This window comes from Rhinichthys klamathensis, unplaced genomic scaffold (genome assembly GCF_029890125.1).
Source record: "Rhinichthys klamathensis goyatoka isolate OS25496 unplaced genomic scaffold, OSU_Roscu_1.1 h1tg000937l_1, whole genome shotgun sequence".
Taxonomy (NCBI): Eukaryota; Metazoa; Chordata; class Actinopteri; order Cypriniformes; family Leuciscidae; genus Rhinichthys; species Rhinichthys klamathensis.
The window spans coordinates 176,317-190,920 of NW_026607265.1; the positions used below are offsets into that span (position 1 = coordinate 176,317).

The 14,604-nt window shown below is 39.0% G+C and overlaps 1 protein-coding gene across 4 annotated transcripts in view; it reads left to right on the forward strand.

The window, feature by feature from the left end:
- slc1a9 (solute carrier family 1 member 9) overlaps window positions 1-14,604 on the forward strand; it is a 38,606-nt gene that overhangs the window by 22,463 nt on the left and 1,539 nt on the right. For 3 of the 4 annotated variants that reach the window (XM_056244178.1, XM_056244177.1, XM_056244176.1), the window contains exons 2-10: window positions 3,216-3,359; window positions 4,074-4,226; window positions 4,351-4,604; window positions 7,445-7,550; window positions 7,766-7,892; window positions 9,621-9,854; window positions 11,464-11,658; window positions 12,439-12,573; window positions 12,789-13,221. In XM_056244178.1, coding sequence (XP_056100153.1) covers window positions 3,221-3,359; window positions 4,074-4,226; window positions 4,351-4,604; window positions 7,445-7,550; window positions 7,766-7,892; window positions 9,621-9,854; window positions 11,464-11,658; window positions 12,439-12,573; window positions 12,789-13,221 — 1,776 coding nt within the window. In that variant the 5' untranslated portion in view covers window positions 3,216-3,220. The remainder of the gene's footprint in view (window positions 1-3,215; window positions 3,360-4,073; window positions 4,227-4,350; window positions 4,605-7,444; window positions 7,551-7,765; window positions 7,893-9,620; window positions 9,855-11,463; window positions 11,659-12,438; window positions 12,574-12,788; window positions 13,222-14,604) is intronic. The other variant, XM_056244179.1, reaches the window with a different exon arrangement.

The window sequence follows — 14,604 nt, forward strand, 5'->3', positions numbered from 1 at the left end:
ACTCTACCAATCCAATTTCGGGTCAGTAATTTTTTTATTTTTTGAAAGAAATTTCTATTTTTACAGAGCCATCAGTGCATTAAACTGACAGTAAAGACTTTTCCATCTTGATACAAAAGGTTTTCTTTTAAAATAAATGGTGTTCTTTAGAACGGTCAATTCAACAATGATGAAAACTTTATCACGGTTTCCACAAAGAGATTTTGCAATATTACTATTTGTACTGTATGTTTGATAAAATAAATGCAGTCTTGGTGAGCATAAGATACTTTTTTCAAAGACATTAAAAAAAAACTTAGCGACTCAAACTTTTGAATGGTATTGTTCATGTTGCAAAAAGTCAATGAAGAAAGATGCTTTCCCTTTTGAATGGGAATTCACACTGATGGGAAATGCCTCCGACATGACCGGTGTCACGTGTCAAAGCACGACAATAACATTGGCCGGCGACAGCCTATGACGTCACTACTGGTGTGACCGGAGAATAAAAGGGGGCCTGTACACATTATCCTCTTTCTTGTCTTCAGGAGCCATTTGTTTGTGACGTGTTGAAGGCATTTATGGCAGCGAAATCTTTCAGGAAGTGCGTACATCTGTGTCAGTACTATCTGACAACTGATGATACATACGATCTGTGCCTGATTTGCTAGGGTGAGGAGCTTGCTCGCTCAGTCCTTGAGGTGTCTGAATGTGAGCATTGTGAGAGTTTCTCAATGAAGAAACTCTGCTCTCGTTTGTCCCTTTTCTCGAGGGAATTGGGACAATCATCTATGCCCTGTGGATCAGGACCTGCTGCAGCTGAGGCGAGGAGGAAACCGAGATTGTGGGGCTTGCAGAGGAATTCGAGAAATATATGGATCTTTCTCATTCTTCGGTAGCTGACAAGTGCAAGCTATTGGATGAGGTTGTGTTATTGCTCACATGCTCTGAAATGGTAGCGAGTGCGCTCTTGGTTTCAAGCCAAGAAGAGCAGGATTTGGCAGTTGAGGACGATGACGTCTCTGAATAAATGTCTCTTTGCCTGCCCAGTGTACGATGAGTTACTGGAGGGTATGTCCTGCTTCACAGACAGATTATATCTGCCATGGCGATGTGAGAGATGTGAGCTCGCTCGCAGCAGGTTAGACGAGTGGGATCTATCTGGTCATAATCGTCCAGCTCTCATGATGCTGGCCAGCTATCTCTCGCTGGGGGAGGCATCGACTTTAAAGGCTCCCATTCTGCTGCGTGTTTGAACGACAGAGCATGTGCGGGAGCGGCTCAGGCCGGGGCTGCCCTTCGCACAATAACTGTGTTGGAGGCTTACCAGGCCGATCTGCTGAAATACCTGAACCGGGGTCAGGGGCTCCCACTGAGGCAGTAGAAGAACTGCGCTGCACTACAGATCTTGCCCACCAAGTAAACTGCTGCCGCGGTCAGCCGATCGATGGTGGCAATGGTGGCTACGCAGAGGCATCTCTGGGTGAACCTAGCAGACATCGGGGATAAACTTTCTCCTCTGCGCTGGTTTCACCCACTAAACTCTTCCGTTGAGACGGTGGTCGTGAAGTTCAGAGAGGCGAATGCACAGCCTTCAAGACCTATATACCACGCCAGTCCAGGTTCATGTCCCAATCCTGTAGGGATCACCAATCACGCTCCTCCTCCTCCAAGGAAAGAAAACAGGATTTGAAGGAAGTAATCCAGAGTAAACGTGCTCAGCGTACACAGGATGCAGAATCAAATAACATCTGCCTCCTTATTCCCTAGCCCCCGCCCTGAGGTGACTAAGGTCAGGTGGGGTGTGTTAGAGGCTTCCAACATGTGCTTACATCAGGCCCTGAGGCTGGAGCTATGATGTTGTATGGCAGTGTTTTATTATTTTTATTATTTACTTATTTACTTTATAATTTACTTATTGGTTCGGTGCAGGATACTGATTGTGAGTGTGTTGTTGGATATTGGGGTTGAGCGTAGTTAGGCCTCCTCTTGTTTTAGAGTAATTTTGCTGAGGCCTCCACTCTCAGTATCTGCCCAAGTTGGCACTATCGTGTCGTTGGCTTTCGTGAGCCTCCTTGGTAGAATTGCTTAGGTCTCCTCTAGCTTTAGAGAGTCATTATCCACTTCGCAGAGCTCCGCTAAGATGGCAGTATCAGGTCGTGGAGCTCCCTTTTGTGCCTCCTTGATAAGCAGTCATAGCATAGAACATAGTTAGGCCTCTTGCCTAGAGAGTCCTCAGATTGAGGCCTCCGCTCTTAGGAGCTAGGTATGAAGAGTGGTGCCAGATTGAATGGCTTGCTGTGAGTCTCCTTGGCTGTTTGTTCTTAAAGTGGAGTGTTGTTAGGTCTCCTCTCACTTTAGAGAGTTGTCCTGCTGAGGCCTCTGCTCCCTAGGGCTCTGCCTGGATAGCAGTATTGAGTTGTTAGGCTCTTTTCTGAGCCTCTTTGGTAAGCGGTGCTTGGCATAGAACATAGCTAGTCTTCCTCTTGTTTTAGAGAGTCGTTATGCTGAGGCCTCCCTTCATAGAACCCAGTTGAGGTGGTCGTGCCGGATTGTATGTCTCTCTGTGAGTCTCCTTGGTGGAACCACCCTTAGGGAAGCATTGTTAGGTTTCCTCTCAATTTAGAGAGTCGTCATGCTGAGACCTCTGCCCCCCAGAGCTCCGCATTAGATAACATGTCCAAGTTGTGTGGCTCTCTGTGAGTCTCCTTGGTTAGATGATCTTTTAGCGTAGAAAAGAGTTAGGCTTCCTCTCGCTACAGATGGTCATTATGCTGAAACCTCCGCTCTGAGAGCTCCGTGGAGGCAGTGCACTGGGTTTTCGGCTCTTTTTTGAGCCTCCCTGGTTAACTGTCTTCAAGGTGGGCCTTGCTAGGCTTCCTCTCGCTTTAGAGAGTCATCCTGCTGAGGATTCCGTACCCAGAGCTCTGGCTGGATAGCAGTATCAAGATGTTGTTAGGTCTCCTCTCATGAGTCCTCCACTCATCATGTGTGACCCTGTAGTGACAGGCAGGATATATTTTTATCCTTGGTCATATTCCCTTTAAGGTAGAGGCATCAACCAGTAGAGCCTAAGTCTAAATGGGCTATGCTAACCAGCAAAACCTTGACCCCCTGACCCCTTGCATGATGGCCTGAGTTCACTGGAGACATAGAGTGAAGAGTAGGATGTTTAAATGATCATCATTGTTTATTTACCTTGGCATCTCTCCCTTTATTTCTTTTGACTCTTGCAGATAGAATGACGAATAAGCATTTGGGCAACCAGACAAGTACAGCATTGCAGATGGACGATGGAGTGCATGCAGAATTAAAAGACTCCACACACCAACAATGCGGCTGGTTTTCACGCAACCTGCTACTTGCCCTCACTGTGATAGGTGCGTACGTGTCTGTGTGTGTGTACATACATGAATATGTGGGAGTGTTTGTATACAACTTCAGACGTGTGTGTGTCTCCTTCCTTGGAAGTTCAGAGGAGTTTGCCAGTTAGGTCATGAAGCCAATCAAGTCACAGTCAGGTGATAAGCAGGAGACACTGTATTATTGCTAAACACTGTTGATAATATACGGGAAGAGATAAGATTATTTCATATGTGAAAGGGATGTATTAAATGCGCAGCAGCTTGAAAGAGGATAATAAAAGCTCTTGAAAACTAAAATTTATTTATTTTTGGGCCCAAAAACTTATAAGTGGACCTAAAACTTATAAGTGGGTCCAAAAACTTATAAATTGTTAATTTTATGTTAATTAATTTGTATGATATGATGCTTTAATCTTAGTTCCAGTCAGGCTTTATCTTTATCTTTCATCTACTATTTCCTTATACTTGCATTCATATAAACCTTGTCTGTGGTTTCATAACTGTGGTCATCTGTCAAACCACAGACAAATACCAATGAGCAAGTTCTCTGCAAAAATGTTTGGCCCCATGTAGTGACACTGTTTATACAGCAGTAGTTTGAGATGTTGCAGATGCAGGACAGTTATGCAGTGGTGCATGTGAAAAACCAAGAATTCTACAATGCTATGATCCATACACCTTTTAATAAGCAGGCCGAACATAACCGGTGTAATCGCCACACTCTCACAGGTGTAATAGCAGGCACAGTGATGGGAATGATGCTGCGTTATGTTCCTGATTTGGACACAAACAGTCTCATGCTGATTTCCTTTCCGGGAGACGTACTGATGAGAATGCTGAAGATGCTCATCCTCCCCCTCATCATCTCCAGTCTCATTACAGGTTAGGCCATGAGCACATGCTCTGTTTTTTGCTTGTTAAATACTGTTAAGTGTCTACAGCACAAGAAAAAAAGCCATTAATCTTTGTTGATGCAGTATCTCTCTCTCTCCTTCCTGGCTTGCAGGCCTGGCCGGTCTGGATGCTCGCTCCAGTGGACGAATGGGCACCAGAGCAATGGTGTACTACATGTCCACCACAATAATTGCTGCTGTTCTAGGTGTCATCCTGGTGCTTGGTATACACCCTGGGAACCCAAAACTCAGATCTGGTCAGGTCAGCTCCGCCCCCAAGAACCAAGAGGTCAGCAGTCTGGATGCCTTTCTGGATCTGATCCGAAACCTTTTCCCAGAGAACCTGGTTCAGGCCAGTTTTCAACAGGTAAAAAGGAGTGTCTGTGCTTTCAGAATTTATGTCTCTGATGGACAATTTATCTTCTTTCATCTTTTTGCTTTTCTGTCATTTGGAAAATGTAAATCTTTCAGAACAGTGGCACAGAGGGTAGCAGGTTGTTGGTGGTGTGTAAAGAGCTGTGCTTACGGGAAGCTGGGTTCGAGTTCAACCAGGGTCATATTTCATTTGATCGATGGTTTCTTGCTGTCTGCAGCCAATGATTCATAGCTGTTGTTGTTGTTTTTTTTTTTTTTTTTGCATTGCTTGTTCATGGCTTTTGAGCGTGAGGACATGTCACACAATCTATCTTCTCCATCTGCCTAATTTGTCTAGCTTCTAACAATTGACGCTTTATTTTCTCATAATATACATTGCACATCACCTCTTTTCTTACAGTGTCTGAAACGGCTTGATAAAGGATTCATTATTTCTAAACTCCTCCTTTCCGAGAGCCTACTCTGCTCTGATTGGTCAGATGGCCTCGTCTGTTGTGATTGGTCTTGCTTACAGCGTATGTCAAAAACGGAACATACATTGCCATATTTGAATTTCAGCTTCGGATGCTTCCTCAGCACTTGTATACACAGTGATATGAACAGTAAAAATGGTGTCAGTTTTAATGTATCATTTCCTGCATCCTTTAGAAGTGCATGCAAAGTTGAACGTAGCGCAGAAAAGTGTTCTCGACATGTTGTAGCAATGTGGTGTTGTTGACATGTTGCTTCTTAGCTACAACTACAGTGTTTGAGGGTGGGTCAAAGTCCTTAGTAAACGTTGTTTGCAGGCAGCAAATGAAGACCATTGGCTGGCATTATGCAAATTTGTTACAAACCTTAGATATGTTACAGAAGTGAGATTGGAGTTGCTGACGACTTGTTTCGGCAGTTCAGAATCTATTATTTTTTTAGAAGACAATAACTTTAGGCCTATTTGTTGTGCACTTTGATCTTTAAGACTTTGCAGACCTTTTACAGTCATAAACAGATATATTACAAACTACATGAAAGGTAATATGAAAAAAAGCATAATAAATGAAGTTCCTAAACGTAAGTTAGGGAGGAGCGAGCCCATCCAATCTTTCAATCAACAAACAGAGTATATAAGCAGCCGCTTACCTCACCCTAGTATCAGCTGTTCCAGTATCCCTCCACCTCCCCAAACTCCACCTTCATTTCAGCAATATCAGAGCTCGAGTTGAAGCTGCTTCATCGAGCCCCTCTCCAGCGGACAGCAAGCCAAATAAGTTTAACCTAATATCTTAAAGATTTTATGGGCAAACGAACTCGTTAAATAGTACTTTAAAGGTTGCATATTTATATAGCCATGGATGCATGATTATTTTATTATTTGCATGTAAGCATAGTTTTTCCAGCTGTGACCTACAGCAGAAGATACAGTCAAATTATCATACTTACATTGCAAGTTAAATTATGTTTAGTTGTATTTCCTAAAAAGTTATCAGTTAACTTAGTTAAAAGAGCCACATTTTACTTGCATTCAGTGCTTCTTGATTTTTAATTTTGGAATGACACCGTTCGGGTGTCACTCTGCACACTGTAAAATATTTGTGAATTTCTGTCCCAAAACTGTGCAATCGAACTACTAGCGATGGCCGATTTCGAAACACTATTAATTTGTCAACGTTTTAATTAGACATTAGTATAATTAAAAGGAATAATAGTTAATAGTCTTTTATTGGCCTGTTTAGCTGAGCCATCCATGATGAAACAAACAAAACAAGCCCTGAAAATTGATAAAATAACATTTTATATTATTATACAGACACTTGATATTTAATCGTATAAGTTAATCAGTCAATAGATTTTTTGGTAGATTTTACTTTCAATAAAACATTTGCAATGGGTTTCTAAAAGTTTTTTTTAAGCATGTTTGGCTTGAGTTTTTGTTGCATTTACATTGTTCTGACCAGTAGGTGTCGCTAGTGTGTGGCATTTCGAACACTTCGAAACAGTGAATCATTTTGCGAAGCAATTGGTTCAGTCGATTCAAAGCTTTGAAAAGCTTTGTTTCTCCCATCACTAAATCCAACACGAATGTCTCAGAATGATAACTTCAATTATCTTTAATCCATGAAACCAAAACACTGAGGAGATACTTCGGTTAATACAAACGCATAATACACATTAAACAATGACAGGAACCAACAAGAGACAACAGAAACTCAGGGCTATATATACAAGGGACGCTAAACTAGACACAGGTGCAAATCATAGGTAACCATGGAAACAAACTGGGACACAATCAGGAGACAGATAAGAAGCGGGGAAAAGGAAACAGGAATGCAACTCAAGGAAACAATGTAATACAACCTAAAAGTAAGTGAAATAAGAACAAGCCTGACACATTCACTCTTTTTAAAATTAATTTAAAGATTCCGTATGTTCACACTGTGCTTTATATTTAGTATTGCAGAAGCACATGTTCTTCCATTTACTCTAAATGCAGTGAGGCTTTTGAATACTTAATCTGATCACAGTGACAGTCCCTTAACACAGCAGATGATACACTTTACTGAGGATAGAGACTATTTTAAATATGATCAAATCAATTGTGATGTGCCATGCAGGGACTTCTGGGAACATCCTTTTCCTGTTTTCCACTGTGAATTATTAGGGTCATATTTCTTACTTCTAAGAATTTTTTTTTACTATAAACATATCTGCTAGACTGTAAATTATATGGTAATTCATACCTTTTACTTATACTTAGCCTATAATATATTTAGCCTAAAATATTCTGTCTAAAAGTGTTTAGCTTTTTACAGTGTTTTACAGAATGATCATCGATCATCTTGCTTCTCTTTTCAGGTTCAAACAGTGCTGAAAAAAGTAGCTGTGCCAGTCCAGAACCAAACAGAACCGATCCTTGTCAGTAGGAAGAAACTGGAAATGAAGTGGGGAATGAATGTTTTAGGTTAGAGGATATTCAGGTTTTCTGCATTTGAAAAAAAAAAAAAAAATGCAGCATAAATGTAATTAAGTACCAAACAAATATAAAAAGTGTTGTTTCAATTCTAAATGTAGCTGCATTCTTGGAAATCCAAATAATGTCACAAATTATTGATAGAAAATAGATAGATTTTTATTCCATTTCATTGTTTTTAATTGTAAATTTGATTTACTTGTAAGGTTTGATTGGGTTCTTCATCACGTTTGGTATCTACATGGGGAAAATGGGAGAGAGGGGGAAGCTCATGTCTGATTTCTTCAACATCCTCAATGAGATCATTATGAAGATGGTGTCCATGATCATGTGGTCAGTATTCTGCATTTATTTAGAATTCCAGTTATATATCTATTGCAACTGAAAACAAATGTTGTTTTAGCCATTTTTGAGTGTCATCCACTCATAAATAACACTAATTAAACTCTGCATGTTTTGAGAGCAGAATCATATTTGTGTTCCCATGAGTAAATGTGGGAGTTTTATTCTGGATGTAATACATCCTCCGACACACAAACCGCAGACAGATACCCACACACTGACAGACATAGCTGAAAACAGAGACAGCGCTGAATTCTTTAATCATGTCTGCAGAAATGAAAAGCTTGATCCATAAATCTAACAGGGCATTTTACAGCACAAAAGGAGTGAGATGGGATGGAACATGTTCATTTCATATTCTAATACATTTTTAACATTAAAAGAACAAACAGAGAATAAGTAAATACCCCAAAGCAAAAGCATATGACAAAAAAGACAGACTCCACTCAGCCCTGAGACCGTCCCATCTGTAACTAACTGTGTCCTGTGTTTTCCGCTCACAGTGTAAACTGTTCAAATGCTACAATAAACATCATCTGTTGCTTACCATAACAGACGGTGAAATATTTATACACAGCATTTTAGATGATGAACTAAATTTAAACCACATAAGAAGTAACATCTTCTCATTTGCCACTCAGGTTGCGAAACTGGATAAATATGATGATCCTTTTGTGTGAGACTCTCTCTTTCTAAAATATAAATGCAGCTATATAAAGACCCATTTATACTGTGTATGGCTTTTATATTGTCTTTGTACTAAAGTTAAAAGAAGATATTAAAATATACACTACCGTTCAAAAAGTTTGGGGTCGGTACGATTTTAAATACTTTTAAAAGAATTCTCTTCTGCTAACCATGGCTGCGCTTATTTGATTAAAAATACAACAAAAATCAGTTATAGTATTAAATATTATTCCAGTGTAAATCAGTTGTTTTCTGTGTGAATATATATAGAAAAGTGTAATTTATTCCTGTAATCAAAGCTGAATTTTCAGCATCACCAGTGTCAGTGTCTTCAGTGTCAAATGATCCTTCACAAATCAGTATAATATGAGGATTTGATGCTCAAGAAACATTTATTATTATTATCAATGTTGAAACAGTTGTTGGTCTGTCAGTTGTGCAGTTTTTTTGTTTTGTTTTTTGGATTCTTTGATGAATAGGAAGTTCAAAAGAACAGCATTGGTTTGAAATAGAATCTTTTGTAACATTATAAATGTCTTTACTGTCCTTGATAAATAAAAGTATTGATTTCTTTCCTCCAAAAAATAAAAATAAAATTCTCACTGACCCCAAACCTTTGAACGGTAGTGTACATTCATTCTCTATATAGCATTATTCGAATAAAAATTAAGAGAAATATTTTCAGTGCAACTTGTATTTTATTGTATAATACTTTTGTATAATACTTTTCACAATAAATATTGTTCAAAAGTAGCTCTACAGATAATATTGCCTCAACTACAATGACCAAGACACAAATACATTTAATTTGAAAAGAATTGTCACAGATTTATTTATTTATTGTCTGTCTGTCTGTCTGTCAAAAAACTTTATTACATTTTTTTGATTTGCTATTAATGCTAGAAAAACTAAATTAGAGAACAAAAATTATTGCTCAGCAACATAAAAAACCCCACTTCAAAGTCTAACTCTAAACAGAGCAGCTAAAAACCCATAACTGACCTCCAATTAACTCGACTGGTCTATCCTCAGGTACTCTCCATTTGGCATTGCCTCCCTCATCTGTGGGAAAATTGCTGCCATCGGTGACCTGGAAATGGTAGCGCGACAGCTGGGCATGTACATGGTCACGGTCATAGTTGGACTCATCATTCATGGCGGGCTCATCCTGCCACTGATATTCTTCGCCGTGACTCGGAAAAACCCCTTCACGTTTTACTCTGGCATCTTCCAAGCTTGGATCACCGCTCTGGGAACAGCCAGCAGGTACAGCCAGCAGACTATTCACATCATGTGTTTATGGAAATATGCTGATTGAAGAGTTCTGGCTGCACAGACTGAAGAGTTAAAGGTCACATTTGGTTAAAAAAAAATGTTGACTTGAGTACAGCAATACTGCAATCTATCTCTGTTTTACATGTAGCACAGCCAAAACACATTCTTATGTTAAAATAATAAAAATAATAATAAAATTTTTTTTTTTTTTTTTTTACTGGGTATGTGATCTAAGATGTTTATTATAAACTCAAACATAACCCAAAAAATCTGATAGATGACTTGATATATTTTAGACATTATCATAAATCACATTATCTAATCTGGCCAAAGTAAAACACACATTTTTTGAAGTTCTCCAGAATAGAGGTCTAAAATGATTAATCAGTCTAAATGGTAGGAAAGGGATATTATGAAAACATATTTTAGAGAGTTGTTTATAAATAAATCTGGGTTTGTGGGGATTACATCTGTTAAGCCAAACCATTTACTGAATGTTAAACCAACTGTCAATTTGGCACAGAATGTCCATGCAATCCTATCCTTTAAAAAAAAAAATATATATATTTACAATTTCAAATTTCAATTTCAATTTCAAAACACTTTATTTGTCCCCAAGGGGCAATTAATGAGGCCACATAGAGTAACGTAAACATTATACATTAAAACATCCTACATTAAATAAATAACACAATGTGCATGAAATACATATTAATGAATACCTAATATATATATTAAAAAATAATTAAATCAAGACGATAAACAAGGGGGCTAGAGATGGTTGAGAATTCAAAAGCTGCACTGATTTGGGAACAAAGGTTGCCTTCCTCCTTTGTGTCCTACAACATGGACAACGAAGCCGTCGCCGTGAAGGAAGCCACTCAAAAACAGAGAACATTACACGGAAAGTGTCTCGCAAAATCCTTCCAGCCAACTTCAGCGTTTGCTGTTCACTTATAATAGAAAGAGCCCTAATAGGGAGTCCAATCATTTTTTAGCAGACTTTAACCGTGCGCTCCAGACTATTTCTGTTTTGGAGGCTTATAGAATGAAACCAGCAGACGATGGAAAATGTAATGACACTTTCAATGAAGGAGTAGTAGAACATAGTGAGCAAGTTCTTACTAACTCCAAAGGAATTGAGCTTCCTTAAAAGATACTGCCGCTGCTGGCATTTCCTCAATATCTCCTCTGTGTTGGAAGTAAATTTGAACAAAAGAAGTAAAGTTGGAAGAAAATTTTCAAAAATTGTCCCATGGTACTTGTACTCCTTGACAATCTCTATAGGCTTCCAGTGAATAACAGTAGATGCTGCCATAGCCACCTGCCTCTGCTTATTAGAAAAGGTTACTACCATCTCTTTAGTCTTATTCAAGTTAAGCTCCAAACAGGAGATGTCACACCACTCAACAAATTCCTGAAGGGCTGGGCCATATATATATATATATATATATATATATATATATATATATATATATATATATATATATATATAATTACTGTTGTGGGTTTTTGGACACATGCTAGTCGGGGCAGTTTTTCAGATGACAAATTAACATTTGTTAAATAATTATGATCAATATAACTTTCTCTTTCTCAGTGCTGGGACATTGCCAGTGACATTTCGATGTCTGGAGGAGAATCTAAAAATTGATAAGCGTGTGACTCGTTTTGTGCTGCCCATTGGAGCCACCATAAACATGGATGGCACTGCACTCTATGAGGCCGTGGCTGCCATTTTCATTGCCCAGATGAATGACATTGCCTTAGATGGAGGACAGATTATTACTGTCAGGTAAGGAAATATGGAACTATGGAACTGAAACCAGACAAACTGTGGCTGCTTCTGCTGTGGCTGCAATAAAGAATAATAACCCTTTCATCAGCTAAATCCATTTCTCTTTGAACAGAAATACTTTTAGTTTGCTCCTAGTTTGTAATTTTAGTCATTTTTAAAAAGGTTAACAATTAGTTTTTAAGTCGCATATTCTGCATCTTTGTAGTTATTTTTATTTCATTTAAATTATTACGATTAATTTTATTTTGTGCAGGTAAGACTACTCCTTGTAATCCATATACTGACAGCAAATTTGTAGTCATTTAGTTTATTTTATTTGTTCAGATAAGAATTGATTCCATATAATCCATTTTTAAAATGCCATTTGTTCTCTTTGCACTGTTCTCACACGCAGCCTGAATGCAGTCTTGATTTATGAGTCACGTGTTTGACTTTACTATCCTTTGTATTGTTGTGCCATAACAATCTGGTTTTTATTACAGTTATTATAATTTATTTTTATTACAATGGCTCTATAATTATGATACAGTTACAAAACTTTAACCTGCAGATACATCACATGTGTTCTCCTTTAACTGAGCTAACATCTTCTTCCAATCCATTTTCAGTTTACTTTTTCTTTTTTTTCTTCTTTTTCTTTTTCTTTTTTTGCTCCATTGAACTCATTTTTTCATCCTTTTCACTCACTCATAATAGATTATATCCGCCAGTGCCGCCCCACAATTTCTCAGTCGTTGTTGTAGTATCTCATGATCCTCTCTCTTTCTTGCTCTGCAGTATGACAGCGACTTTGGCCAGTGTGGGAGCAGCCAGTATTCCCAGTGCAGGTCTGGTCACCATGTTGCTAATTTTGACCGCTGTGGGCCTTCCAACTCAAGACATCAGCCTGCTCGTCGCTGTCGACTGGCTTCTGTGAGTTCAAACAGCTCTGTTTGGGTTATGTACGGGGCCGTCTCTTTTAGATGGGCCCCCCCCCCCCCCCCCGATGATGGCCCTGGTTTCGTGTGTGGAGTCGTGTGTGGAGTCCTGACTAATTATCAACTGTCTTCATGAACATAAACAGCTGTCCTGTGCTGTTCTGTGCTGTTCTATATCAGCCTTTAGAGCTGTCTTTTGTGTGTCTTTAGTGACAGAATGCGCACCTCCATTAACGTGGTGGGCGACTCTTTCGGGGCAGGCATTGTGGACCACCTATCACGGGCAGAGCTCGCTTTGATCGACGGGGAAATCCCCCTATCAGACGAGGACTTCATCCCCCCTCCACCTCTCCTTACTGAAATAGACCTTATTGATCCTCTCAAACCACCTGAACTGCCCCCTCGATCCCCGCGCCCCCCTAAGCTCAATCATCACGTCCCGTCTCTGACCCCTTCACAGTCTCAATCGCACTCCATCCCGCACTCGCCCCGTTCCGTCCGCTCTCCATCACCTCACTCCATCCGTTCGCCCTCCCCTCGCTCTGTGTGCTCTCACTCCCCGAGGCCTTTCCGAACACATTCCCCTCGTCTTTTACGCGGGACAGAGCCTGGATACTGTGCCCTGCCCTCTTACGACAACCAGGTGAGGCTTTAAGTCATTGTAGATTTCTTTTGATGATCAAAGTTTTTAAGCTATGATGTTCTCAAATAAATGTCCTCACACTTCTTTGAACTGTTGGTCTTAAAGCTATCGAAATTTCTGTTATTATTTACTCACCTTCATGTTGTTTCAAACCTGCATGACTGACTTTCTTCTGTGGAACAAAAAATTTGCTCCTTTTCTTTTCCATATACCACAAAAGTGATCCATACAACTTGCCTGCTTTATTGCGAAGTCTTCTGAACAAATATTTCAGAATTGTTTTGTGCAAGGAACAGAACGAGATCTAAGTCATTATTCACTGTCAAGCGCTCATGAGAGAAGTTACACTGTCCTATCTGTGAAGAAATCTTTCTTTTGAGTCAGATCTTGTCAATTATTTGTTTTACCCAGTTCACAAAACCTCTGAATGATTTGTTCACAAATTGGACTGATCCCTGAAGTCTGTTTTTGCATGCTTTTTGAACCTTTTGAATGTTTTGCTTCGGGTTGGAGGGAACTGACAGAATGGGAGCAATAAAAGTTGACACCATTATGACTAAAAGTTTGCTAACCAGCATTTTCTACTAAAGCAAGGCGGTATTTAACTCTGGTGAGCATATCCAGAGCAGACTGGTGTGTATTATGGGTGTTGAAGTTTTCCTATCTATTTACTTCCAACGGTGAAGTACCCCTTTAAAAGGACCTCTTTCCCCGTCATTGATGGAATTTTCCGTCAATCCATGTTTTCACTGTTATACGGTAGGGGGCTCTATTATGCATCTTTGAAAAGAGAACAGAATCTCCGGATCAAAACACAGGCAAAGATAAAGCAGAAACAAGCAATAAACACATTGATTATGCATATTGTAGTCTTTGAAAAACATTTTTTTTTTTTAAAGTCTCTTTATTTTCTCAGCTTTTTGTAAAAAAAAAAGCTTTTTTATTAAGCTTACCCACATTCAAGTGTTGATAAAGAATGCATGAAGCTAGAATATATACTGTATATACACACAATATATATATATAATAATAATATTTTTATTTATTTTTTAAAGAAGAGGCTCTGTACTTTCTTTTGATATACTGCATGTTCAGATATTCATAAAACTAAATATGAGCCATTTCAAATTTTGTGAAAATGATCAAAAATGCTGCCGGTGGCTGGCACAAAATCAGCTTTTAGCTAAAAATGAGATAAAAACTAATAACCACTATAATAATACAGAGTTCAATGTAAGGGGCCTGTCCAAAAAAAAAAAAAGCCAATACATGTATAATGGTGCACAGAGTCATACACACAAGACAAAACACCAAGTATAAACAAAAGTAGTGATATAAAATATAATGATATTTGAATTGGCTTCTGGGAATTATTATTATTAT